Source organism: Argentina silus (assembly GCF_951799395.1).
Source record: "Argentina silus genome assembly, chromosome: 16".
In the NCBI taxonomy this organism is placed as follows: domain Eukaryota; kingdom Metazoa; phylum Chordata; class Actinopteri; order Argentiniformes; family Argentinidae; genus Argentina; species Argentina silus.
In genome coordinates, this window is record NC_139670.1 from 2,522,478 (window position 1) to 2,547,915 (window position 25,438).

The window sequence follows — 25,438 nt, forward strand, 5'->3', positions numbered from 1 at the left end:
CGAAAACTTCTGCATGTGGCATGACTCTTTGTTGTAGCAGAAGTCAGACGTGTACAGGGTGAACAGGACAGGAGAGAGCACAGTTCCCTGTGGTGCTCCGGTGTTGCATACCACAGTGTCCGAGAGGCAGTCCTTCAGTCTGACGAACTGTGGCCGCCCTGTCAGGTAGTCAGTGATCCAGGATACCAGGTGGGCGTCCACACCCATCTGCAGGAGCTTGTCTCCCAATCTGAGGGGTTGGATGGTGTTGAAAGCACTGGAAAAATCAAAGAACATGATTCTCACAGCGCTTTTCCCTTTGTCCAGGTGAGAATGCGTCCTGTGCAGTAGATATGTGATGGCATCGTCTACTCCAACCTTCTCCTGGTATGCAAACTGTAGTGGGTCCAGTGCATGGCTAACCTGGGGTCTGAGTGTATGTAGAAGCAGTCTCTCCATTGTTTTCATGTGTGAGGTGAGTGCGACAGGCCTGAAGTCATTGAGTTATTTTGCGTGTGGCTTCTTTGGGACAGGGATAAGACATGATGTCTTCCACAGTGTTGGGGCCCTACCAAGACGTAGACTCAGGTCAAATAAGTACCTCAGCGGCTCTCCCAGTTCGGCAGCGCAGGTCTTGAGCAGTCTGGGACACACTTTGTCTGGACCCGCTGCCTTCCTGGGGTTAAGTCGCTTTAGTCCCGATCGCACCTGGTCTGCCGTGATTGTAGGGGGGAGGGGCTGGGAGGGAGGGGGGGGTGGGTGGTGGGGTGGTTCTTTGTCCCTGGGCGCTCCAGTAGACAGTGGCTGATGGCTGGTGATTGAGGTCGGTGACGCCTTTGATGATGGGGGGTGTTGGGAGATGGGGGGCTGTGTGAGGTGGGGGAGAGGTGTAGAATGGCCCTGCACGCCGACAGAGACAGCTCCTGGAGAGGGGGTGGGGTAGGCCACCGCAGCTGGGTGGTCGAACCTGTTGTAGAACTGGTTCAGTTCATTGGCCCTGTCTCGACCTCCCTCAACACAGCTACTGCTCTTCCTCATGCCCGTCATCATCTTCATCCCATCCCACACCTCTCGCACGTTGTTCTGCTGCAACTTCCTCTCTACCTTCCTTCTGTATAACTCCCTCGCCTCTTTCAGCTCGACTTTGAGTTCCCCTTGTGCGTGCTTCAGCTTTGCTAGGTCCCCCTCTTTGAACGCCCTCTTTTTCTTATTGAGGAGGGCCTTGACATCGCTGGTAATCCAAGGCTTGTTGTTTGGAAAGCAGCGCACAGTTTTTGTGGGAACAACAATGTCTTCACAGAAGTTCAGGTAGTCGGAGTAGCAGTGTGCGAGCCCATCAATGTCATCACCGTCATATATATATATATATACTATTAATAATCTATTAATTACTGTAGAAACTTGTGTCCAATGCATAATGCATAATAATTGGCTAATGAACCCAAACGTGTTTGAAATATCGTCAACGTTCATTAGCCATATATATATATATATACTAATTATGAATACCAATTATATGGCTCTATGCATGTTCCATTTGCAGACACATCTGCCCTTTTGTGCTGCTGTATGAAATGAAAATGAGGTTCCACCATTATACAGTTAGTTGTGAATTTTCCTTTTAAGATTATGTTCAAACGGAATCCTTCTGAAGCACACGCTGTTCAGTTCCCTGAAAGGAGCGTTCATTCAGTATTATCAAATGTGACCTCGTAAACCTGGCAAACCTTTATATGTTTATATGTATGTTTTAAAAGAAAGATATCACTTTTGAGTGCAAGTCATTCAGCCATTGTGTAAGGTGTTTTTCTCTTAATGTTGAGAGCAGGTCTCCTAGCAACACTGAACACAGTGGACCTGGAGTGCAGGGGGGAGAACACGGAGAGCCTGCTCGGAGTTTCGGAGGTAAGGTGACAGTTTACTAACTTTTCTCAACTTCAGCATTTGGACATTTTTATTTCTTTCCACATCATATCAATATAGATAGACTAGACATTTCAAAATAAGCTTCCGTTTCAAACACGTTTGGGTTCATTAGCCAACCTCGGCATTATGCATTGGACACAAGTTTCTACAGTCATTAATAGATTATTAATAGTATTAATAGAGTTTAATCAATACTTATTAAACTATAATAATAATAACAAAATATTTGTGTTGCTAATGTAAATATACATTGTACTGTACATTCACACAATGAAAAGTTTGTAATTAAATTACAAATTACAAAAAAAAAAAAAAAATTGTAATACAAATCCATTTGTTTTAACGTTTCATAAACAAAACAAAGGCATTTCGGTCTAAAAATCTGTTCCAGTCAACGACTACTAACTTTGTGTTGTATTCCAGATTCACTTATCCTGATATGTCAACCTCGAACAGCCGAGATAACCGTGACGACGGGAGAATGTTCGAGAGGAGCGGCGGTCGTGACAGAGCGGTGCCACTCACCGCGGACGTCTCCAGGCTGCCCAGTAAAGGCAGTCCACGCTTTGGTGCCTTGAGTCACCATTCATTCTTCTCCCGTCACAACCCCCACCCTCACAGAGTCACCCACATCCAAGGTGAGCAGCCGTACAAAACATGCAGGCCAAGGAATTTCAACAAAATGCTAACAGACTTTACTATACGCCGCCAAGTCAAACTGTAATTTCATTGTTCATCATTGCTGCCAAGAATACATCATTGTTGAACAGTACATTACAATGGCTTATTATATTACTCTTTGAGTTGCTGTCGTAACTGCCAAGCATTCGCACACTACGGTGCATTTGGACTGTACTGGGTCTGTATGTACCAGGCCGCTCTTGTAAATGACATTCGATCTCAGTGATAAATGAGGGTGGAACAAGTAAATAAATAAAGAACTAATAAATCACAAACCTCAGCAGGTTTTCCTCAGGCTTGTTGCAAGAAGAGGTTACGCATCGTGACTCTGATTCACAGGGATACATTGTTTCATTTGTTCCGTTCGCTGTGTTCGTTCACACGGACAATTGAAAGAAAGAGCCTGAGTGATTCTTGGCAACAAATGTGTTTAATGACCGAGCTTGGTTACCATTAATCCTTACTCAGGAATATATTAATCTGATGAGTCACTGCTGAACTGTTTTATACAAGAGTCGAATTTATCCTCTTTCAATTATAAGGTATTTATCATTATATTCAATTCAGTTAAACCATATAGCTGATCAATTTATCATGTCATTTCTAGCTTTTCCATCATGTTTGTTCGTCAAACAAACAAAGTACATATTGTCCATATTGAAAAATAATATGGTGTTTATGTTAAATGTAGGGGGGGGGGGGGGCAGTGTAATAATACCACATTCCAAACAGTTGACTGATTGATTGGCAAATAACACATTGTTATTTATTCATGTTCATAGTTTACTTTCTTTATGGAGTCATCAGTTGCCACAAAAATCTGTCTAAAATGCATCTTATTTCTTCTGATTTGCATATGATGTGCTTATCAGCATCTCACTGAATTGCTTTGTAATTAAATTAGCTTCTTCTCCACTGCTGATTTCTCCAGAGGCTGTTCATTTTGACAAGACGGGTGGTAATGTTCACTATTATGGGGGGGAAAAGCTTAATGAGGATAATTAGTTACACACTAATCATGCAAATCGATATTGCCGTTGATAAGAATGACATGATTATCATGGTTCTGTAGACTATACTAAGTGTCCGGTCAAGGCTCCAGTATAACACTAAAAAACCTACTTGCTATAGCACAGAAAGGAGACATTTTCACATTGGTCAAATAGGACATTCGACTTTCGATGCACTTCTGATAGAAACTTGTATTTTCAAGCGTTCCATGGCCTGTCGTCGACTCCACAGCGGTAGCACTGTAGACTCCATCTAAGAGTTTCAGATTGTGTTGAAGTGTTGAAGTGTATGTCTTCCCTGTGGATCTTATGAAAGGGACACCTTCCTTTGGTCACAGCTGGGGCCCCCTCGCTCTATCTCATGACGTGGACGTGATTCCTACGGTCCAGCTTTGATTCCCTCGCATGTGAGGGAGCGTGACTGTACACATACAGTATATAATGAAACGGAGACCGTACTGTACTCTAAACCCTGAACACACAGGCAGGCATCCTTATGTATATGTGCCATTTAGCTGACGCTTTTATCCAAAGCGACTTACATTGCAGTGAGTGCATACATTTCAGTATACGTGGTCCCAGCGGGAATCGAACCCACAACCTAAGTGTTGTCAGCACCATGCTCTACCAACTGAGCCACAAATAACACACAAATAGCACCTTATGCAACCATGTATTGTAGGATAGCTTTTTATTTTATGTCACCATTATTTAACCAAATAAGTCAATTGGGAACCAGTTCTCATTTGCATATGCCATTTAGCTGACGCTTTTATCCAAAGAGGATCCTTCTATGGGGAATGTTTGATCTTTTGACTTTAATTTTCATACAGGGCTGACCATCCTTCTATGGGGAATGTTTAATCTTTTGACTTTAATTTTCATACAGGGCTGACCATCCTTCTATGGGGAATGTTTAATCTTTTGACTTTAATTTTCATATAGGGCTGACTATCCTTCTATGGGGAATGTTTGATCTTTTGACTTTAATTTTCATATAGGGCTGACCATCCTTCTATGGGGAATGTTTGATCTTTTGACTTTAATTTTCACAGGGCTGACCATCCTTCTATGGGGAATGTTTGATCTTTTGACTTTAATTTTCACAGGGCTGACCATCCTTCTATGGGGAATGTTTAATCTTTTGACTTTAATTTTCACAGGGCTGAACGGGAACCCAGTATGCATGGTAAACGATGACTGGTGTGTCACTACCTCCTTGTTCCCACATCCACTCCTAAAGAGCCAGGTGTTCAAGAGCAGCTCAGGGGCACCTTTCCCCTCGCTGTTTGGCCTTGGCTTCTACGGAGCTAACAGCAACAACAAACACAGAACAGGTGAGGAACAGGTGAACAGGTGAGGAACAGGTGAACAGGTGAGGAACAGGTGAACAGGTGAGGAACAGGTGAACAGGTGAACAGGTGAGGAACAGGTGAACAGGTGAACAGGTGAGGAACAGGTGAACAGGTGAACAGGTGAGGTCATGGATGGACTGTGTTGGGTTCTCACTGTCGCTACATCTTAATGGTCCCTCCTAAAGACCTCCTCGTCCCCCCACTACCCTCCTGTACTAACCCTACCCCATACCCTAGAGACCTCTTATCCCCCTACTACCCTCCTGTACTAACCCTACCCCATACCCTAGAGACCTCTTATCCCCCTACTACCCTCCTGTACTAACCCTACCCCATACCCTAGAGACCTCTTATCCCCCTACTACCCTCCTGTACTAACCCTACCCCATACCCTAGAGACCTCTTATCCCCCCACTACCCTCCTGTACTAACCCTACCCCATACCCTAGAGACCTCTTATCCCCCAACTACCCTCCTGTACTAACCCTACCCCATACCCTAGAGACTTCTTATCCCCCTACTACCCTCCTGTACTAACCCTACCCCATACCCTAGAGACTTCTTATCCCCCTACTACCCTCCTGTACTAACCCTACCCCATACCCTAGAGACTTCTTATCCCCCTACTACCCTCCTGTACTAACCCTACCCCATACCCTAGAGACTTCTTATCCCCCTACTACCCTCCTGTACTAACCCTACCCCATACCCTAGAGACTTCTTATCCCCCTACTACCCTCCTGTACTAACCCTACCCCATACCCTAGAGACTTCTTATCCCCCTACTACCCTCCTGTACTAACCCTACCCCATACCCTAGAGACCTCTTATCCCCCTACTACCCTCCTGTACTAACCCTACCCCATACCCTAGAGACCTCTTATCCCCCTACTACCCTCCTGTACTAACCCTACCCCATACCCTAGAGACCTCTTATCCCCCTACTACCCTCCTGTACTAACCCTACCCCATACCCTAGAGACCTCTTATCCCCCTACTACCCTCCTGTACTAACCCTACCCCATACCCTAGAGACCTCTTCACCCCCACTACCCCCCTGTACTAACCCAAACCCTAACCCTAACCCTAGAGACCTCTTCACCCCCACTACCCCCCTGTACTAACCCTAACCCTAACCCTAACCCTAGAGACCTCTTCACCCCCACTACCCCCTGTACTAACCCTAACCCTAGAGACCTCTTCACCCCCACTACCCCCATGTACTAACCCTAACCCTAGAGACCTCTTCACCCCCACTACCCCCCTGTACTAACCCTAACCCTAACCCTAACCCTAGAGACCTCTTCACCCCCACTACCCCCTGTACTAACCCTAACCCTAGAGACCTCTTCACCCCCACTACCCCCATGTACTAACCCTAACCCTAGAGACCTCTTTACCCCCACTACCCCCCTGTACTAACCCTAACCCTAGAGACCTCTTATCCCCCTACTACCCTCCTGTACTAACCCTAACCCATACTAACCCTAACCCAAAAAAAAAAAAAAGCATTGTGGCTGCCAGTAGCCCCTGGTCCTAGCATAGATTACTTTTTCTTATGATGACTGTTGGATAGATGATTCACTAACTTAAACAAATGTATTTGTTGTAAGTCGCTTTGGATAAAGGCGTCTGCTAAATGCATTAAATGTAATGTATAAATGTCTATGAGCGTACTATGAGTATAATCGGTTTTCATTGGTAATATTCTTTGTGTTTTAGCACTGCTATCTGAGGCATGGAAGGAGGAGCTAAAAGATCTGGCAACAAAAGTCAGCGTCTCTACTCAGGCCAAGAAGGACAAAAATGTACACGACGTGACAACATTTATTCTTCTAATAATTCTCCACAGTTGAAACATCATTATGTCATGTCTGACATCTGTTGATGTCATCGTTTTGCTTTTGTTGGCTCAAACAGATGGGGCAGGTGGGGTCACACTCCAATGATCACAGAGTAATAATTTGTCATCTATTTGAGTCAACAGGCCGTTATCGTACAATGCTGGAGAGTGCTTCACCAGGCTTATTAATATCCCAAAATGCATCACCGTGTGTAGAATAATATGACACGTGCTTCTATTCCTGAGGCTGAGTGTTCCGCTCAGCAGCCTGTGGACGAAGGGAGGGTCTGTAGGAGGACCCAGTACTCTGCTCAGACAGGGAGGATCATCCCTCCCTCTTCCCAGGGTCACCACCGCCGCCGGCAGACGCAACACCCTGGCCCGGCTCTCTACGACCAAGAACTCATGGTACAGTACTTGACTTGATCTAACCTGTTTATCCTCCTGCTCACAACTGTGCATTTACCAAAGCAGATGAACTAAAACATCAGTTGTTTACTGTACTCAAATGATGGGACTGAAACTAAGACAGTGGGGTTGAAACTAAGACAGTGGGATTGAAACTAAGACAGTGGGATTGAAACTAAGACAGTGGGGTTGAAACTAAGACAGTGGGATTGAAACTAAGACAGTGGGGTTGAAACTAAGACAGTGGGGTTGAAACTAAGACAGTGGGGTTGAAACTAAGACAGTGGGATTGAAACTAAGACAGTGGGGTTGAAACTAAGACAGTGGGATTGAAACTAAGACAGTGGGATTGAAACTAAGACAGTGGGGTTGAAACTAAGACAGTGGGATTGAAACTAAGACAGTGGGGTTGAAACTAAGACAGTGGGGTTGAAACTAAGACAGTGGGGTTGAAACTAAGACAGTGGGATTGAAACTAAGACAGTGGGGTTGAAACTAAGACAGTGGGACTGAAACTAAGACAGTGGGACTGAAACTAAGACAGTGGGATTGAAACTAAGACAGTGGGACTGAAACTAAGACAGTGGGGTTGAAACTAAGACAGTGGGATTGAAACTAAGACAGTGGGGTTGAAACTAAGACAGTGGGACTGAAACTAAGACAGTGGGACTGAAACTAAGACAGTGGGGTTGAAACTAAGACAGTGGGATTGAAACTAAGACAGTGGGGTTGAAACTAAGACAGTGGGGTTGAAACTAAGACAGTGGGATTGAAACTAAGACAGTGGGGTTGAAACTAAGACAGTGGGGTTGAAACTAAGACAGTGGGGTTGAAATAGAGAGTGGAGTTGAAATAGACAGTGGAGTTGAAATAGAGAGAGAAATACGATGTTGGAACTTCTGTTGATGCCAGACACTTTTTTATAGTTCTGTACTCATTTGAACAGAACACCAGGAGTGCTTCTGTGTCTGGATCAAAGTGACAGTAGTTCATAGAAGTAAACTAAATGTATTAGTTCATTTTCTGAAGATCAGAAGCAACGATGCCCTATGGGTCCAAGAAGGCAATCACATTTCCATGTTTTGCACAGAAGAAAAACACATTTCTGTAAACCAAGGCCCTTCCGAACCAGGGTCCTTCCAAATAAACACGCATATCTAAATCATGGGTCATTTTCATAGAAATAAACAGAGAATCTATTTCTTTTTATCCCATTTCCATGTTCGCAGAGAAGAATAACACATTTCTATTAACCAGGGCCCATCTGAAAATCCTTCCCGTTGCAGTAATTGGACCATTGGTTTATTATTCATTTCTATGTCAAACATCTGCCAAGCAAGCTGGTGCCATTTCTCCCCCTGTGTATTTATGATCATGCTGGCTTGGGTTTTCTGTTCCCAGGTTCTGGAGCTCCTCTGTCAGATCCTCCAGACGGACTCCTTATCTCTGGTTCAGCAGTGGCTGCTGCTTGCAGGCCAGAGGGGTATGACATATATAATATATAATATACTAATCCCCCAACTTTTATCGGAAAGGAGGTCACAGGCCGTAGCACGCTGCGTAGTGCAGCAGAGGTGATCAGCTAAATGGCATCTATTATATAGTAGCCCTGCAGTGCGGTGTACCCCAGACGTAGGCTTTTGGTATCAGAGTTTACGTCAGGTTCATCTATGCAAGAGGATCCTGGTTGAAACCCCGCTGGTTACATGAGGCATGTCCCGATTCTGAGATAACATTGAAACCAACGGTTTGGTTCATATTGCATATTTATAATGATCTGACGTGGTACAGCAGAAGCACTATTTCGGGTTTGCTGTGTGTAAACCCATTCCAGTGCACCCCCAGGAGTAAATACAGTACTACCAGTACTTTTCTTCTTTTTTTTTTTTTACCTGACATAACATTTTTTTTCTAACCCACTGTTTTCTCCACAGAGAAGGACCTTGTGATGGGGCTGATACAGCAGGCCATGGAGGACAGTGCGTTCTCCAGGCACCAGCAGGGGTTGTATCAGACCCAGACACCTCATCCACGTACATGTCCATCTCTTCCTGTACCCATCTCTACCTGTGGCCAGCAGCGGCAGAAACAGAGGTTGGTTTTGGCTGTTGTGGTTTTTCAAACCTCTCCTGAGACTCTCTTCTGTTCCCTCCCAATCACACACAGTACAAAGACGTATTGGCGCATGGAAATGTCCTTGTACGTTGAATGTGGTTACAGAACATGACCATAAATGGTTTGTCTGCTTCCATAGTTACCTCCAAAGGCAGCACCGGGCCGGTGATGACAAACCAGGTAATTGATTCATTACCACCCCTACTGTGCCTTGTATAATTCAGATTATCATGATCATGTATGACACAAAAGGAATCATTAGTGTCTCGTTTGGCTGCCATAATGACTCTGTCTGGCTCTGGGCTCACTGGGAGGAGGAGAGACGCCGTCTCTCTGTGATTCATATAATCACACCAAGTCACCTACACACAGTAAGAGGAGTGCTGGGGACAGACAGTGTCGTAGAACCCAACATTAGATGTTCCACCTCTGAGAGTGTCTGTTTCACTGACTTTGATGATGGCCTCGAACAAATGCCACACAACACTTTTAAAGTTGTTGTTCCAGTCTTGCCTTTGTGAAGTCTTAGACAAAGGTCCTGAAGGGCAACAAAGCCTCTCTGTCCTTCTCTCGCTTGAAAGCATTTTACTTCGATAAACAAGTACTTCAGAAAGACAACTCCTTTAGTGATGGTTTATCGTTTGGACATTTTAATACTATCATCCTTTAAATGTCAAAGCAGCAAACACATACCGACAATAGGGTAGAGACTACATACAATAGGGTAGAGACTACATACAATAGGGTAGAGACTACATACGAAATATACGTTAGCAGTGGCCCCTGATAACTATAAATAAAGACATACTGGATGCAAAATAACACACACAACAGCACCTTATGCAACCATGTATTGTAGGATAGCTTTTTATTTTATGTCACCATTATTTAACCAAATAAGTCAATTGGGAACCAGTTCTCATTTGCATCTGCCATTTAGCTGACGCTTTTATCCAAAGCGACTTACATTGCAGTGAGTGCATACATTTTTCAGTATACGTGGTCCCAGCAGGAATTGAACCCACAATCTAAGCGTTGTCGGCACCATGCTCTACCGACTGAGCCACAGAGGACCAATGATGACCTAGCTATGTGTTTTTTGTTGTTGCTCTTGTCCGCTCCTCTAAGCTTCATTTGTCTCTTGTAGAGATGATTGGAGACGCCGAGGTCCTTGAGGTTCATTCTGAAACTCAACATCCTCCTCAAGACCAGACTCTTCAGAAGGATGACGTCAGTGATTAGATCTCCATAACTCATGCTTTTGCCCTCGTCATATGTCACGTATGTAGGTAGGGGGAAGTCACGTGTAGTTCACGTGCAGTCATGAACAGCTCCATGTGATGATACTTTTAGAATGGTTGTTTTTTTTTTTCTGCAAATGGAATTCAATTATATGCTCCACATCTGTGTGCTTTTGATGTGAATGTGTTGTAATATTTTCTGATGTCTCCAACAGGCTTGTTAAAATAATGGGTTGTTTATATAAACACCAACAGTATCTATGGAGTACATAATAAATAATAAATGATTCATTTCATGTTGATCAGTCTTTTCATTGTAACCTTGGACAGCAGCTTTTCGATGCAACCCATGTATATTGTTGCCTGCGATATACATTTTATATGAGTTCATCTTGATTCTACAGTTTTGTCTAAATGTTATCTTCAATTTGATTGTGCAGAGGGGAAGATGCACCTGCTGTCTCATGTATAATTTAGGGTTAGTGTTTTATTTATGCATTATTGAACTAAAAGCAGCTCATTATATTTGACAGTGTATGGTTAAACCCATTGACATAAAAAAAATACATAAAATACATAAAATAACGTGAGTTGATTCAAGATACCAAATCCCCTGGCATTAACCTTTAAAACGTTGCTCTTCTGTGGAGATGAGACCTCATGTAGAGTGTATATCAATTCTGTCACTGTGGGGATGTGAAAGCAGAGCTGTACAGGTGTGTGAGGGTTGACCAGAGGTGGCCCGCGTGGACGTCCATGTGGCGGTGTTAAGGCCTGGTCAACAGTTCAGCATTCGCGTCATTTTTACCCCTCACTCAAGGACACCTGTTAGTTTCACCTGATAAGAGGCAGCGATTCCCTGGCGCTCTGCCAGATCCGGAGGGGGAGGGGGGGGGGGGGGGGGAGGGGGAGGGGGGGGGGAGGGGGAGGGGGAGGGGGAGGGGATGGGGGACACTGCCAGGTGTTTGGGAAGGAAGGGAGGATGGAGTGTGCAGTGCCACGCCTCACACTGAGGACGTTATTAAAACTTTTTCAGGGCCAGGACCGCAGGATCTGTCTCTGTGGACAGGACAGGACGGGGATGAGAGGGGAGAGAGACAGAGAGCGAGAGAGAGAGAGACAGAGAGAGAGAAAGAGAAAAGAGGGAGAGAGTGAGAGAGGGAGGATGGGAGGATGCTTGTCGGCAGACAAAGATCTAGTCGTAGCTTGGTTTACTGAGACTGTGGTTGTTAAATTGTCAAGAAGTGCTATTGAGTGTACCCTAGGGTAGGCTTTAGATAAAAACATGATTTGGCCTAATTCAATTCCTGCTTCATTTCTTCCCTCACATACCGTACGAAATTGCTTGACCAAGTCAATCAAATACTGTACCACTTTTTGACCTACAATCAGTTTCCCTCTGGATAGTGACTTGAGTGGCACACCCAGCGTGAATCCCATGACTGCCCAGACTGAAGACCTTTAAAAGGTATTGACTGCCCAGACTGAAGACCTTTAAGAGGTTTTGACTGCTCATGACAGCTCTTGGATAAGTTCATGGATCAGTGGTGAGCTAGAATCATCCAGTAATCCATGTAATGTACAGTTGGTCAGGGAACACAATTCACGAGCAATTTGACCGTTCAAAAATGTCAGATGTAGATGAAATCATTCACATGTAAGCAATTTAGGCGCGAATGCTAGTGCTCTTTGTGGTGAGTTACCTATTCAGATTGGTAACGCCACGTAGCTCCGTGTTCTTGCAGTGTATCTCCAACTTTTGTCTTTGTCCATTTCATGTAATTCATGGGAGACCCACTTACTCTACTGCACTGTATATCCCCTGTCTCTGTATATCCCCTGTCTCTTCTTTGAAAATGAAATCCTGCGATGAAACGTGCACATTTGTGATTTATGTTTGTATATTTGCAATAACTAGCTTATCTTCATACGTGACAGCTGTCCTTTAGAGGGAAAGGTGCTTTAACACTTTAATCTTGAGCTGTCTTCTCATGGTCACATTTCAGGCCTCTGTCCAAAAGGCGAGAATGGTCAGAAACCTCTGGCATGCTCACTCTGCATAACAGGCCCAGCCCACTCACACCATCCCACTCTCTCTCTCTCTCTCTCTCGCTCTCGCTCTCTCTCTCTTCCCTTGAGAAACTTCGAGTGAAGGTAACACACATTCTGCTGGCTTACCGCCATACAGTACAGTACATTTCAATGTGAGGAGAAAGGAAATATGAGTTTGTATGGAGTAAAAAAAAACAGGTTAAAAACATTTCTCACAGGGACAACACTGAAATGTGAATGTGTCAGAGGCAACCATGAAACCGTGATTGGGAGCAATTCATTCCTGCATGGACAGCTGAACTGGTTGTCCTCCAGTACACCCCATGTGGTAGCGTTTATGTAAGGTACAGTTTTGTTATAAAAAAGCTTCAGAGGAAGCACCCTTCCGATGACCTCAGGTTATTTGTTTGGAAGGCACTCTTATTTCTGACAGCCAGAGAAAAAGGATGAAGCACGACTACAAAAGCATATATTAACGGCTGTAGCTTGGGGCAAACGCTCGTCCTCAGAATTCGCTTCCATCTCTGGTTGCATAGAGCTCTATCTGCGGGCCTCTAGTTTATTATGTAAGATGCTTGTTTTTATTTGGTCTCACAAGGAACCAGAACTTTTTTAACATCTTTTTGAAGAAATGGAAGTTGATTTGGCTGATGTGGAATTACAATGGACCTTGAAGAGACACATCTTTAGGAATATAACTATCACCAATTATCAATAGCTTTATTCTCTAAGTATCTCGTTTATTCTCTCGGTATGCATGCCATATCATATTTGGGGCACTCAGTTAGAGAAAACTTGTTTAATTTATGTACTGGGAAACATGAATTAACAAAATGAAAACACATAATCTTTTAGTACGGGACTCACACAGGACCGATGACTACAGTTTGCATCTAGAGTGTATGAACAGTAGAATATGGAAAACAGTTGGAAATGGTTATGTTGAGGTACACTGTCACAGTAAGAGAACATTAAAAGTCACTCCTGACGGCACTGCATAGACCTTCCAACGTGTTAGTACATACAGCCTTGAGCCTTGTATATGAACCTTGAAGGTTCACAGGTAAGCCAACTTTCAACTGTTTTGCAGTTTACATACAGTAGTTTACACCGTTCTCTATAACGCTCTTTTGTTGAATCCAGTCTCAGTCTTACAGTACAGTCCTTTCCAGTAACCCTTTATTTTACAGCCCGGTATGAAGCAGGTGCTAGATAATTGAATATTAGCAGGTACTAGATCATTGAATATTAGCAGGTACTAGATCATTGAATATTAGCAGGTACTAGATCATTGAATAGTTTTAGAATAGTTAGTAGTTGAATAGTTAGATTCACTGACCAAAGCATCTCGATGTGCCATTTAGTACCAGGTAGCCTATTGCTGTTACCAACTGTGCTGAATTCATCGAGGTAAGTACCAGAAAGTACCCCTTGTTGTTGCATAGTGTTCCTTGTCGTTAAACACCAGCTGAAACAGGGCGGTAAAATAAAGGGTTACCCAGTTTCCTTCCTTGTGGCCCTCTGCAGAAATGTCCTTGTAGGCAGAGTTCAGCATAAGTCCTATCTCCTAACCTATCCCTTATCTGGTGAGCTCGTCCTTCAGCGTCCCTATAAAGCCCTGAGCCTGGCACACTCACCCTGCCTTGGTTGCCTACCTAGCACAACGCACCATGCTGCCTGCAGTTGTTAAGCTCTGCTGTGGAATCTCCTACCCACACCTGAGGAACATGGCAGGTAAATACTGTTCTTCTCGCCATCGCCTGGAGAGACACAACACACTCCAGGTGTATGGCATGACCATGGAACCTCTCAATTTGATTATTGCTTTGATGATTGTTGACTTTATCTCCTTGTCATGTGTAGGACGTTATTCTGAACGATGATCTGAGCAAATCCACGCAAAACTTCAAGGTGTTACCTATCAAATCCTGGCGTCCTGCTTTTGCATCTGATCATCATATTTCTAATGTTACAAGCAGTTTAGCTTGGGTCTGGTTTGAGGCGGAAATCAGTAAAATAGTCAAATGGAGTTCAAATGACAAACTGTAGGATTTGACTGTGTAGAACATGATCTATGCAGGCATCACCACAATAGTCATAGAAGGCGCTACAGCACATACTGTACAACACTACACATACAGCAGGGTGCCAGAGGGACTGTCCACCCTCTGATACTGTGCTGTAGGATCCCTACTGTACATACATGCACTTGCAATCAGAGTTACTTAAAATGGCTTCTTAAAATGGCTTCTTAAAATGGCTTCTTATTTGTGACTGGAAAGTCTCGGTTCTTACTGTACGTGGAGAGGCATCCATCCCGCGTGGCTCATCAATCATCTGTTGCCGTTTTGTTCACAGGACTGCAACGCACAGCGATGGCAGCGATTGGCCAGGGAATAGCCCACATGCAGGGGGGCGGGCAGATCCAGCATCCTGAGTGGACGGGTCACATGGGGAGGCCCAGTGGCACAGCGCTGTGCACTGGTAAGTACGCCTGCATCGATCAAAACATCACCCCATCGGGATTAGGAGAGTCAATGACTGTAAAGCATATTTTATGGAGGCATACTGTAAGGATGCTGCTTAATGTGTAGTGGGCCGGGGGGAATTGATGAAAAGCAAATCAAATGTGTGTTTATATATATATATATATATATATATATATATATATATATATATATATATATATATATATATATATATATATATATTATACAGTACCAGTCAAAAGTTGGGACACAAACTTGCCAAGAGTGTGCAAAGCTGTCATCAAAGCAAAAGGTGGCTGCTTTGAAGAATCTACAATATAAAACTTATTCTGGTTTGTTTAACACTTTTTTGTTTACTACATAATTCCATACGTGTTCCTTCATAGTTTTGATGTCTTCAATATTAATCTACAATGTAGAAAATAATAAAAAATAAAGAAAAACCATTGAATGTGAAGGTGTGTCCAAACTATATAACCCTAACCCTAACCCTGCCTACTTTGGAACATGTCTCTCTCTGGTAAAACATACCTGTAAAATTAAAGAGGAAATACTGTGAATGAAATACATTCCCCCACACTGACCCTGACCCTCTACACCTACAGAGAGCAGAGGAGAGGGTGCCAGTGCAGTCCCTCTGGGAGAGGAGGAGCTGCTCTATGTCAGGCAAGGACAGGAGGCACTGAGGAAAGCTCTGGAGATTGCGGATGACAAGGGTGGATGGAAGACGGAAATTGAGGAGGTAATTCATCCGTCCATCATCCATCCTGTATAATTGAGGAGAGTGCTGTCTGCGCTTTCTCCACACCGTTTCTCTCACTCACTGAACTCACTGAGTCATCGCCATGGGAACCATGAGAGTTTCTGGCCTCATTTCTGACCTTTTTCAGGAGGGTGGGGACGTGGTGCGCAGCAAGGTGTTGCCAGGGGCCAGGAAAGTGTTCAGGCTGGAGGCGGTGTTAGACGCCACACCGGAGGAGCTCCATAGTATCCTCTACGTCAGGGTGGAGGACATGCACACATGGAACCCCAGTATTCAACATATCAAAGTAAGACATGGATCATGTACTGTCACATCATTTTATTTAAGCTCGTTTAGTATATTTATTTAGAATAAAGTCAACACTCTAGAGCGCCCGGGGGGGCTTTATTCACCAAAAATGCTTCAATGATGATGCTTCATTTTGTAGCCAATCAGAGTGTTGTTGCTAGGTAGACACCACATAGAACACTTGGCACTCGAGGTGGGGAGTGTTCCGGAATGCTTTGGCAGTTGGTGGGATAACCAGGAAAAGCTCATTGAGACGCAAAGGGAGACCTGGCCAAGAAAGCAGCAGCAGTCAATACAACATTACATATGCATATACTGTCAAATAATTACATGACTTCAACTGACATTATAAAGTATACATCACCGTGTAATGGCATTCTAACTAGTCTCTTTTGTTTTAAAGATTCTTAAGCAAGTTGGCCCTGAAACCATGGTTACGCATGAGGTATCGGCAGAGACGGCAGGCAATCTCATTGGCCAGAGAGACTTCCTGAGTGTCAGGCACTGCTCCAAACAGAAGTCGCGCATTTACCTGGGGGGAGCGGCCACTCACATGGAATCATTCCCTGCTCAGAAAGGCTTTGTAAGGTAAGACACACACACACACACACACACACACACACACACAATGGCTACTGTCATGATCAATACCATACACAATCCACACACACACACACACACACACACACACACACACACACACACACACACACACACACACACACACACACACACATGACTACTGTCATATCTGCCTCTGGCATGGAGAATGAATGAATTATTTCAAGCTACAATTTGTATGTGCTTACATTTGTTATGTGTTTATCTGAGCAGGGCCCAGGACGGACCCACGTGTATTATCATAGAGCCATTGTCCGACAACACAGGGAGGAGTCGTTTCACATGGCTTCTCAACATGGACGTCAAGGTAGATGTCTCTTCATAGGCTGCAGCACCAGGGGAGGCTGGTGGAGGTAGAAATCGGAGGACGGGCTCATTGTAATGCATGGAATGGAGAGGGGAATGGTATCAAACACGTGTCTTTGATACCATTCCTCATTCCATTCCATGCCTTCAATATCTCTCCAACTGAGAGAATCACAATGTGATATTGTAGCACTTAGACTGAACCACTAGGTGTAAAACAATCACCTGCACACAGCTATCCTCGAAATGTCAATAATGTCACTCACCTGCCTTGCTGACATTTGCATTCACCATTGGGATTTACACAGACTTCTCTTTAAAGAGAATCTGTCAATGGAGACTGAACATTACTGTATTTGTTTGCCATGTCCAGGTTGCTACGGCTACCTTGGAGACCATGCACTGAATTATCAGAAACGTCCGTCACATGCAATCAGACCCAGGTCATAAATAGATGTTCTTGAGCATAAGCAGCAGGTGAAATTACATGTGAAGGAATATTATATCACACCGTTGGTTCACTGTTGTCTAACTGACTGAAAGAGCCCGAACATGATCATGCTGCTTTATCTCAGTACAGTGTCGCCCCTAGGAATACGTTTTCCATATTTACGTGTATGAAAATATTGTGGCTTTAAGGTAGAATGTCATTGTGTTTTTTTGACAGGGCTGGCTGCCGAAGTCAATCGTAAATCAGGCACTGCCCCGAGCGCAGGTAGACTTCACCAGACACCTGCGCAGACACCTGACTGCCACTGGACCCTCTCTGGCCTGAGGTGCACGACGCCTGGCTGCTGTCACCATGCTCTTAGTCACCGGGAGATATGAGAGAGAGAGAGAGAGAGAGAGAGAGGGGGGGATAGAGAGAGTGAAGTGTGTGGGTGTGTGTGTGTGTGTGTGTGTGTGTGTGTGTGTGTGTGTGTGTGTGTGTGTGTGGCACCGTTTCACAGAGAGAGAACTCTCTTCAGGCTCTGCCCTTTCACTAAGTGCAAACGTCTGCCCAGAGAAGCATCACTGCTGTGAAGGCATGCCAGGGGAGTAGACACTATCCTGACATAATGCCACACACACACACACACACACACACACACACACACACACACACACACACACACACACACACACACACACACACATACACACACACACACCCTTCTTCAACCCCCCAAACCCACATCTGCCCTTCTGAGACAAGGAGCTCAGAGCTCCTAATAGGAATGAATACCATACAGTACCTCACAAACCTCACTACTGTGCTGATGACTGTAACTGTAACTGTAACCTTCTGTAGTGTCTTCTAGAACGTGTGCCTGTTATTGCTTCACATACTGCTACTTTGGCTTGTAGTATGCTTTTTTGTGAATTTGAATATTTAAATAAATTCAGATTTGTCTTCAGTTGCTGGTTGAACATGTTTTGGATGAACCCACGCTGCTCTGAAAAGCAGCTAGATGAATCACAAACGTACACGCTATCAAAATGAATGTTTACTGTGCAGTTCTGCAGGACACTTTAGTCAACTTTGTAACCGAGTCTTTGACAGCATCGTTCAGAGTAGTGGTAATCATTGGGTTTCCTATCAGTCCGTTCTGTAGGACTAAAGAGTGTTATCAGGGCTTTTTGATGCGTGGCGTTTACTTTGCTTGTACTGGATGCGACCAATCCAACATGATGCTATCAGCAGGAAATCACTTCTGCTGGACTGTACACTCACACAAGCTGTCAACAAGTTTCATCCATGATTACTCTATAAATGGGATTCCGTCAGAAGAAAGCGCCACAGAATAACAGTCTGAAATAAACCTGTCACGCATATCTAGGATAGGGAGGTTGTGCTCTCTTTGATTTATGAATCCGACATTTTGAATATGGATTCATATTTTCAAAAAGACATCAAATAAGGATGTCACAGAAGTGTTGTTAGGATCCGCACCATGTGAAGAAACATTTGGGTTCTTGTTTTTGTTGACCTGAAATAACCGAGCCATGCTGCATTCTGTGAAGGAAAGTGGGTGATAACTTTCGGAATAATACTTTTTTTCTGAATAATTTTTATCTGAAGAATTACAGATAAATGGTTGGGAACTGGCAACATTCAGAACCCTGCTGTTAAGTTGCTTCAATGCATTGGCTTTCTAACCACAGGATATTGTCTGTGGGGGCGGGGGTGAGGGGTGTTCTGTTTATAGTTTGGGACATTGTTTGTTTCAAATTATTATAAAGTGTCTGCTAGCATGCTAATTGGCCATATTATTTAGCTGTTGGTAGCTAAGGTCTGATCTTCCTTACTGTGGGCTATTGCTGTAACCTGATGTCCACCATATGCTAATTGAAGGATTAATTTACCAAGAAGAAGCAAATAAACAAGAGAGATAACATGAATTTTTCTTTCAAACATGTATTTTTTACTTTTTTCTCCCTACCATTTAAAAATTTAATAAATATTAACATTTAAAGCTTTCATTCATGTATATACAAGAACTATACAATGCACATAATGATGTTATGAACTGCAAGAACACAGGAGTGACAAAATGTCAACTTGAACAGCCTGACATCGGACCAACCACATTCTGCCGGCTTTAACAGCATATCTCTGTATTTCCCAATTACAATATACTTTACATTACGCTGCTGGCTGTTAATTTCTTAATAATAAGCGGCTGAAATTTACACTATATACAATATTACTTGAAAAATATATCAGTTACAAAAAAATATCAGAATGTGTTTTTCTTTTTATCTTTTAAAGCATATGGTCGTTCCCCAAAGGCAACATGCACACTACAGTGGGCCTGCAAACAGACTTTGACTTTTGACCATTTGAGGACAAACTCTTGTGAATAGTTTGGGAAGCACATGGACAATAAGAGCACCAATGGGACACATCAGGAGTAGTGACATCACTAAACACTTGTGACGGCCCCCTTAAAGTAAAGTTAAGGTTTTTGTCGGTGTCACGCGTGTTTGTTCACAATATTATAAGTTCAATAGTAGTTCTGATGCACTTGAAAAATAGGCTTACACAACTGTACACAGATCAAAACGTAAAATGGTAGCAATGCAGTCGTCACATTTTTTAACATGTCTTGTAGTCATTTTTTTTTTTTTTGTTAATACAGCACCTTCGTTTTTTTTTTTTTTTTTTTTTTAATATTTCTATTTAGTTTTTAACTTCCATTTCTTAACTGAAGCAGAGAGGGCTGAGCGAGGCGTCGTGAGGGGCACGCAGGCCCTCTGCAGGCTCGCTGAGGTAACTGCGCTGGTCGAAGTCCACTGGCATGGAAATTTTTTTATTTATTTATTTTCCGTCTTGCAGCAATAGTTTTGAGAGTCCAGGAGAATCCTCCATCAGATATCGTGACGTTAACGTCGCGAGCGGATGAAGGATCGTATCGTATCGCGGAGCAGCAGCACGTTCACAGGTAAAGTCACTGTTCATGTCTCCGCTGACAGGGTTCTGTGACTCGAGTCCCTCTCGGATCCTGACGCGTCCCTTCTTGACCTGGCGGCGGTGGCGACTGGGCCCAAAGTGCTGTTTGGACTGTGCTCTTTAGAGACATCCTCCCCACTGGAGTCTGCTGTGGGCCGCGGCGGGCTGGCGCCTGCTAGCCCTGGAGGTAGAGGAGGGAGCCCCGGGTCAGAGTCTCTGTCCCCCGCCACGGAGGAGCTGTTGGTGGGGCCCTGCTGGGGCGGGACTGCACCCACTAACGGAGACTCCTGCCTGGGCACGGCGGCGGCGACGGTGGTGGTCGTGGTCAACCCCTGGGCAGTGGAACGGGTCCGTCTGGCGGTGGCTTTAGTGGTTTGAGGTGGGATCTGGGTGGTGGGGGTGAGGGTGAGGGTGAGCAGAGTCTCTGCCAGCAGGCCAGTGGGGTTGGACTGGGTGGAGGTCTCGGGGTCTCCAGAGTCAAAGGCAGTCTTGTGGAGGTCTGGGGACCCTGTGGTGAAGCCCTCTTTCTTGTTACAGGACTCACAGCACAGCTTGTTGTACCCTGGGATGGAACAGTAGCGCGCCAGGACCTCCATCTGACAGAAGATAGATTTATCCCCCAGGCATGGCTCATCTGTGGGGAGGACGCAACGGGGATCATTACAGTACATCCATAACCGTAGCAGCTGCATATGCACTGTACAGGGGAGGCTGGTGGAGGCAGACATCTTGACGACGGGGTCATTCTAATGCATGGAACAGAATGAGGAATGGTATCAAACCGTCACTCCGGTTTCTACCTCCACCAGCCTCCATTGGTACTCTGCCATTGTCCTCATACTGTGCATTTACAATAGGCAGGCCTGAAGCAACAATTACCGTTAATAAAAAAACCTCGAAAAACATTGCTTACTTGAGGAGATTTTGTGGACAGGATTTTCCGGAACAATCTGATGTACACCCTCAGTCTTGGTTGTCGAGTTCTCCACTGTCTCTAGGGTAAGAGGGGGCAGCAATGACTGTCCTGTGGCGAGAGGAAAGAGGAAATCCAGTAGGTCAAACATGAAAAGATATTTGACGGTGTGACAGAGTGACTTTAAACAGTAGCCGTCGGACCCAGGGAAACCCTGACACATCCTCCTGCGTCTGTCTGAAAACAGCAGCCGTCGGACCCAGGGAAACCCTGACACATCCTCCTGCGTCTGTCTGAAAACAGCAGCCGTCGGACCCAGGGAAACCCTGACACATCCTCCTGCGTCTGTCTGAAAACACACTCTGCTCTGAGGTCAGATAGAGACCTGTAATGAAGCATTGGGGATATTTTTAGCAGTAGAACTCAAACTCCCCTCTCTGTCATTAAAAGAACCACTGTTCTTCTCCTAAATGTCCTCCATTCACGTCCGGACAACTCCCAATTCACCAACTTGGGAATGGAGAAACCATCCGAAAGATTACCCCTGCATCCGCCCCCTCCCCCCGCCCCCCCCTCCCCCGCCACCACTCCCCCACCCCCACCCACCAGTGTGTGTGTGTGTGTGTGTGTGAACTTTACCTGGACACGGGCTCAGTTTGCAGATGAGGACAGTTTCAGGCTTGTCTCCTTCACACTGGCCGATGGAGTTGTCTGTGGCCCTGCACACCACCTGCCTCTGCTGTATCCCCTCTCCACAGCTCACTGAACACTGTGACACACACACACACACACACACACACAGGCAGACCGGCAGACACAGACAGACAGACACAGACAGACAGACACAGACAGACACAGACAGACACAGACAGACACACACAGACACACAGACAAACAAAATAAGACCAAGACCAGATGAGACTCAACACAGCGACTCTGGATCTGTTATAGCAACAGACTGTAAATGGCTTTCAGTTGACTATTTGCAGTGTAAAAAGTAGTATTAAAACGCAAAACAATGGGTTGGAGAAGAGTCTAGAGGTTTCCATCCAGGAAATGGGCCATGAGATCTTGTGGAAAAACAGTTCATCCTTAACTACACCTCTCTCACTGTGTGAGAGTACGATTTTTTCGCTGAATTATGTTGTTTGTAATGCTGTCTCCAAACACTAGACATGTATTTTCAATTATCAAATAATCACAATAACCATCAGACCCACAGAATTACCAGAACCAAGATGGCCGCCATTATCGGTGCATTCCAGAATGGATTCTCTCTATCAGTCTATCAGCCGTTCTAGGATTCTATCAGTTTATCAGCAGTACGATTCTCTACAGCAGGTTTCTATCTTGACCTCTGACCTCTGTGGTCAGTCAGACCCACCTGGGACCAGGCTCCTGTCCGCCACTGGGCGGGGCAGGCCGAGCGGTTACAGGCCCTCCTCATCTCCGGACGGTCCTCGGTGCAGTACTTTGTGTGGACGGTGCGGTTGGTGCCGTTGTGGAGGGCCTGCATGCACTGCACCACCCTGGCCTGGTAGCCCAGCTTCCCACACGTCTTGCTGCAGGCTCCCCACTCCTCCACCGCCCACCTAGGGAACAGCGGGGGGGCACACACAGGAGAGACACTCTCACACCGGAGCTAAGATGACCTGGCACTATAAAGTGGATTTAACACCATTACCACCTCCATTCTAAGTGTAGTAAATTAGTCACGTTGTCATGGGTGCATTCGCACCCAGCTGCTGGGAGGTAACACCTGTACTACCTCAGGGAATCGATCCAACTAAAACTCAGGGAATCGATCCAACTAAAACTCAGGGAATAGATCAAACTAAAACTCAGGGAATAGATCAAACTAAAACTCAGGGAATCGATCAAACTAAAACCGAGGGAACAGATAAAACTCAGGGAACAACTGTGACGCACGCTAATACTGGACTGAAAAATAATAACCGGCTACGTTGATATAGATCTTTAGATAGATGTTTAGATAGATCTTTAGGTAGATCTTTAGATAGATGTTTAGATAGATGTTTAGATAGATGTTTAGATAGATGTTTAGGTAGATCTTTAGGTAGATCTTTAGATAGATCTTTAGGTAGATCTTTAGATAGATCTTTAGGTAGATCTTTAGGTAGATCTTTAGATAGATCTTTAGATAGATCTTTAGGTAGATCTTTAGGTAGATCTCTGACTGTAGAGGGGAACTCACGTTGGCTGGCTGCACTCGTTGCTGTTGCAGCGTTTCCTGATGGGTTTGGGCTTTTTGCTCGTCTCGCAAAAGTTCCTGTGGACCAGGCGACTGTCACTCTTCCGCCTGCACCCGTACTTGGTGTACTGTATGCCTGGAGGAGAGTCGCAGGCGTTAATCAACTGGTTTAATTAAATAAGCTGTTGTAACACCTGTTATAACATATGTTACCACAGTGCGCATGTGCGCACGCACGCACACACACACACACACACACACACACACACACACACACACACACACACACACACAAACAGGTACACACACAGGTACACCAACACACACACACAGGAACACCAACACACACACACACAGGTACACCAACACACACACACACACACAAATGCACACACACACACACACACACAAACACAAATGCGCACACACACGCACACACACACACGCACACACACACACAAACACACAAACAAATGTGCGCACATACACACACACACACACACACACACACACACACACACACACACGCCATAGGTTTATGAAGATAACCATACATTCACATAAATATGTCAGTATGATGAGTGCGCAGATGGCTGATGACGCACCAATCCACACACACACTCATTCATGCACGCACACACACACACACACACACCCACACACACACCCACACACACACCCACACACACACACACACACACACACACACACACACACACTCATTCATTCATTCATGCACGCACACACACAACCCCCCCCCACACACACACACTCATGCACCCACCCACCCACACACACACGCACACACATTCCCACACATTCCCCCCCCACCCACACACACACACACGCACACACATTCCCACACATTCCCCCCCCCACACACACACACACACACACATTCCCACACATTCCCCCCCCCCCCCACACACACACACACACACCTCCTCCACAGGGTTTGGAGCACTGGGACCAGCTCTTCAGAGCCCACTCGTAGGTGTCAAGCTCTGCCAGGAGGACGTTGTTGTTGGTGATGACAGGCAGCAGGTCCTCATGGATGATGTACTTGTATGTCAGGCTGATCTTAGCCTCCTCCTCCTGAGGGATCACCTAGTCAACAGGAAGGAGAGGAAGAGTCAACAGGAAGGAGAGGAAGAGTAGTCATGAAGGAGGAGGAGAAGAGTCATCAGACGTCAGATGCTCTGCTAATGAGTCGTTGTGGACAATTAAACTGTTATAGTGCATAAAGATGACATGAAGATGACTCAGGTCATAGCGGAGTTAAGGAAAGGCTGCTCCTCCTGCTTCCAGACTCTGACTAGAACCATGTGTTATTCTGCTTACCAGCACAACAATGCCCTCGTGAAGGGGGCCGATCGTTTTCAGGGTTTCCTTTTCGCCTCCGAAGGCGTACTCCCACTCCAGGCCGTTCTCGATGAAGGTTTTCGACTTGGCGTCTTCACTTTTTGCGTTCAATATAAAGCTGCCAGTGACTTGATTCTTAACAGCTGTGGGACACGGGCGGAAAACAGGATTCAAGATGTGTTTTTCATGCATGGTCAAATGGAACAATGTGTGCACAACACCAGAAGCATCATGTGCTTTTTTTTGGAAATCATCTCTTTTTACGTTTTTTTTTTAAGTGGGGCAGGGTTACATATATATAATTTAATAATTTAATTTAAATAATATATATATAGATTATTATTATTGGATAGAGACAGGAAAGTAAGGAGGAGAGGGCATGTCAGCAGGGCATGGGCCAGATTCAAACCCAACTGACATGGACAGGTGTGTGCACTGTAG

At 44.9% G+C, this 25,438-nt stretch overlaps 3 protein-coding genes across 3 annotated transcripts in view; 2 read left to right on the plus strand and 1 right to left on the minus strand.

Annotated features, from left to right (window-relative positions):
• tbata (thymus, brain and testes associated) overlaps positions 1–10,759 on the plus strand; it is a gene marked incomplete at its 5' end in the record, with an annotated part of 11,019 nt that extends 260 nt beyond the window's left edge. The window contains 9 exons of the mRNA XM_083687588.1: positions 1,808–1,889; positions 2,329–2,543; positions 4,760–4,933; positions 6,674–6,759; positions 7,041–7,202; positions 8,604–8,685; positions 9,137–9,296; positions 9,457–9,497; positions 10,465–10,759. Of these exons, the coding sequence (XP_083543714.1) occupies positions 1,808–1,889; positions 2,329–2,543; positions 4,760–4,933; positions 6,674–6,759; positions 7,041–7,202; positions 8,604–8,685; positions 9,137–9,296; positions 9,457–9,497; positions 10,465–10,559 (1,097 nt within the window). The 3' untranslated portion in view covers positions 10,560–10,759. The remainder of the gene's footprint in view (positions 1–1,807; positions 1,890–2,328; positions 2,544–4,759; positions 4,934–6,673; positions 6,760–7,040; positions 7,203–8,603; positions 8,686–9,136; positions 9,297–9,456; positions 9,498–10,464) is intronic.
• Positions 10,760–14,280: 3,521 nt separating this feature from the next.
• star2 (steroidogenic acute regulatory protein 2) lies at positions 14,281–17,852 on the plus strand (the record flags this gene model as incomplete). Its single annotated transcript, XM_083687589.1, has 7 exons — positions 14,281–14,344; positions 14,969–15,094; positions 15,705–15,841; positions 15,990–16,148; positions 16,554–16,738; positions 16,985–17,078; positions 17,745–17,852. The coding sequence occupies 7 exons, from the start codon at positions 14,281–14,283 to the stop codon at positions 17,850–17,852; spliced, it is 873 nt and encodes a 290-aa protein (XP_083543715.1).
• A 1,645-nt stretch (positions 17,853–19,497) lies between these two features.
• The window catches only part of adamts14 (ADAM metallopeptidase with thrombospondin type 1 motif, 14), a gene marked incomplete at its 5' end in the record, with an annotated part of 41,293 nt that continues 35,352 nt past the window's right edge, over positions 19,498–25,438 (minus strand). The window contains 7 exons of the mRNA XM_083687292.1: positions 19,498–21,144; positions 21,424–21,534; positions 22,063–22,192; positions 22,808–23,015; positions 23,639–23,771; positions 24,577–24,742; positions 24,977–25,140. Coding sequence (XP_083543418.1) covers positions 20,516–21,144; positions 21,424–21,534; positions 22,063–22,192; positions 22,808–23,015; positions 23,639–23,771; positions 24,577–24,742; positions 24,977–25,140 — 1,541 coding nt within the window. The 3' untranslated portion in view covers positions 19,498–20,515. The remainder of the gene's footprint in view (positions 21,145–21,423; positions 21,535–22,062; positions 22,193–22,807; positions 23,016–23,638; positions 23,772–24,576; positions 24,743–24,976; positions 25,141–25,438) is intronic.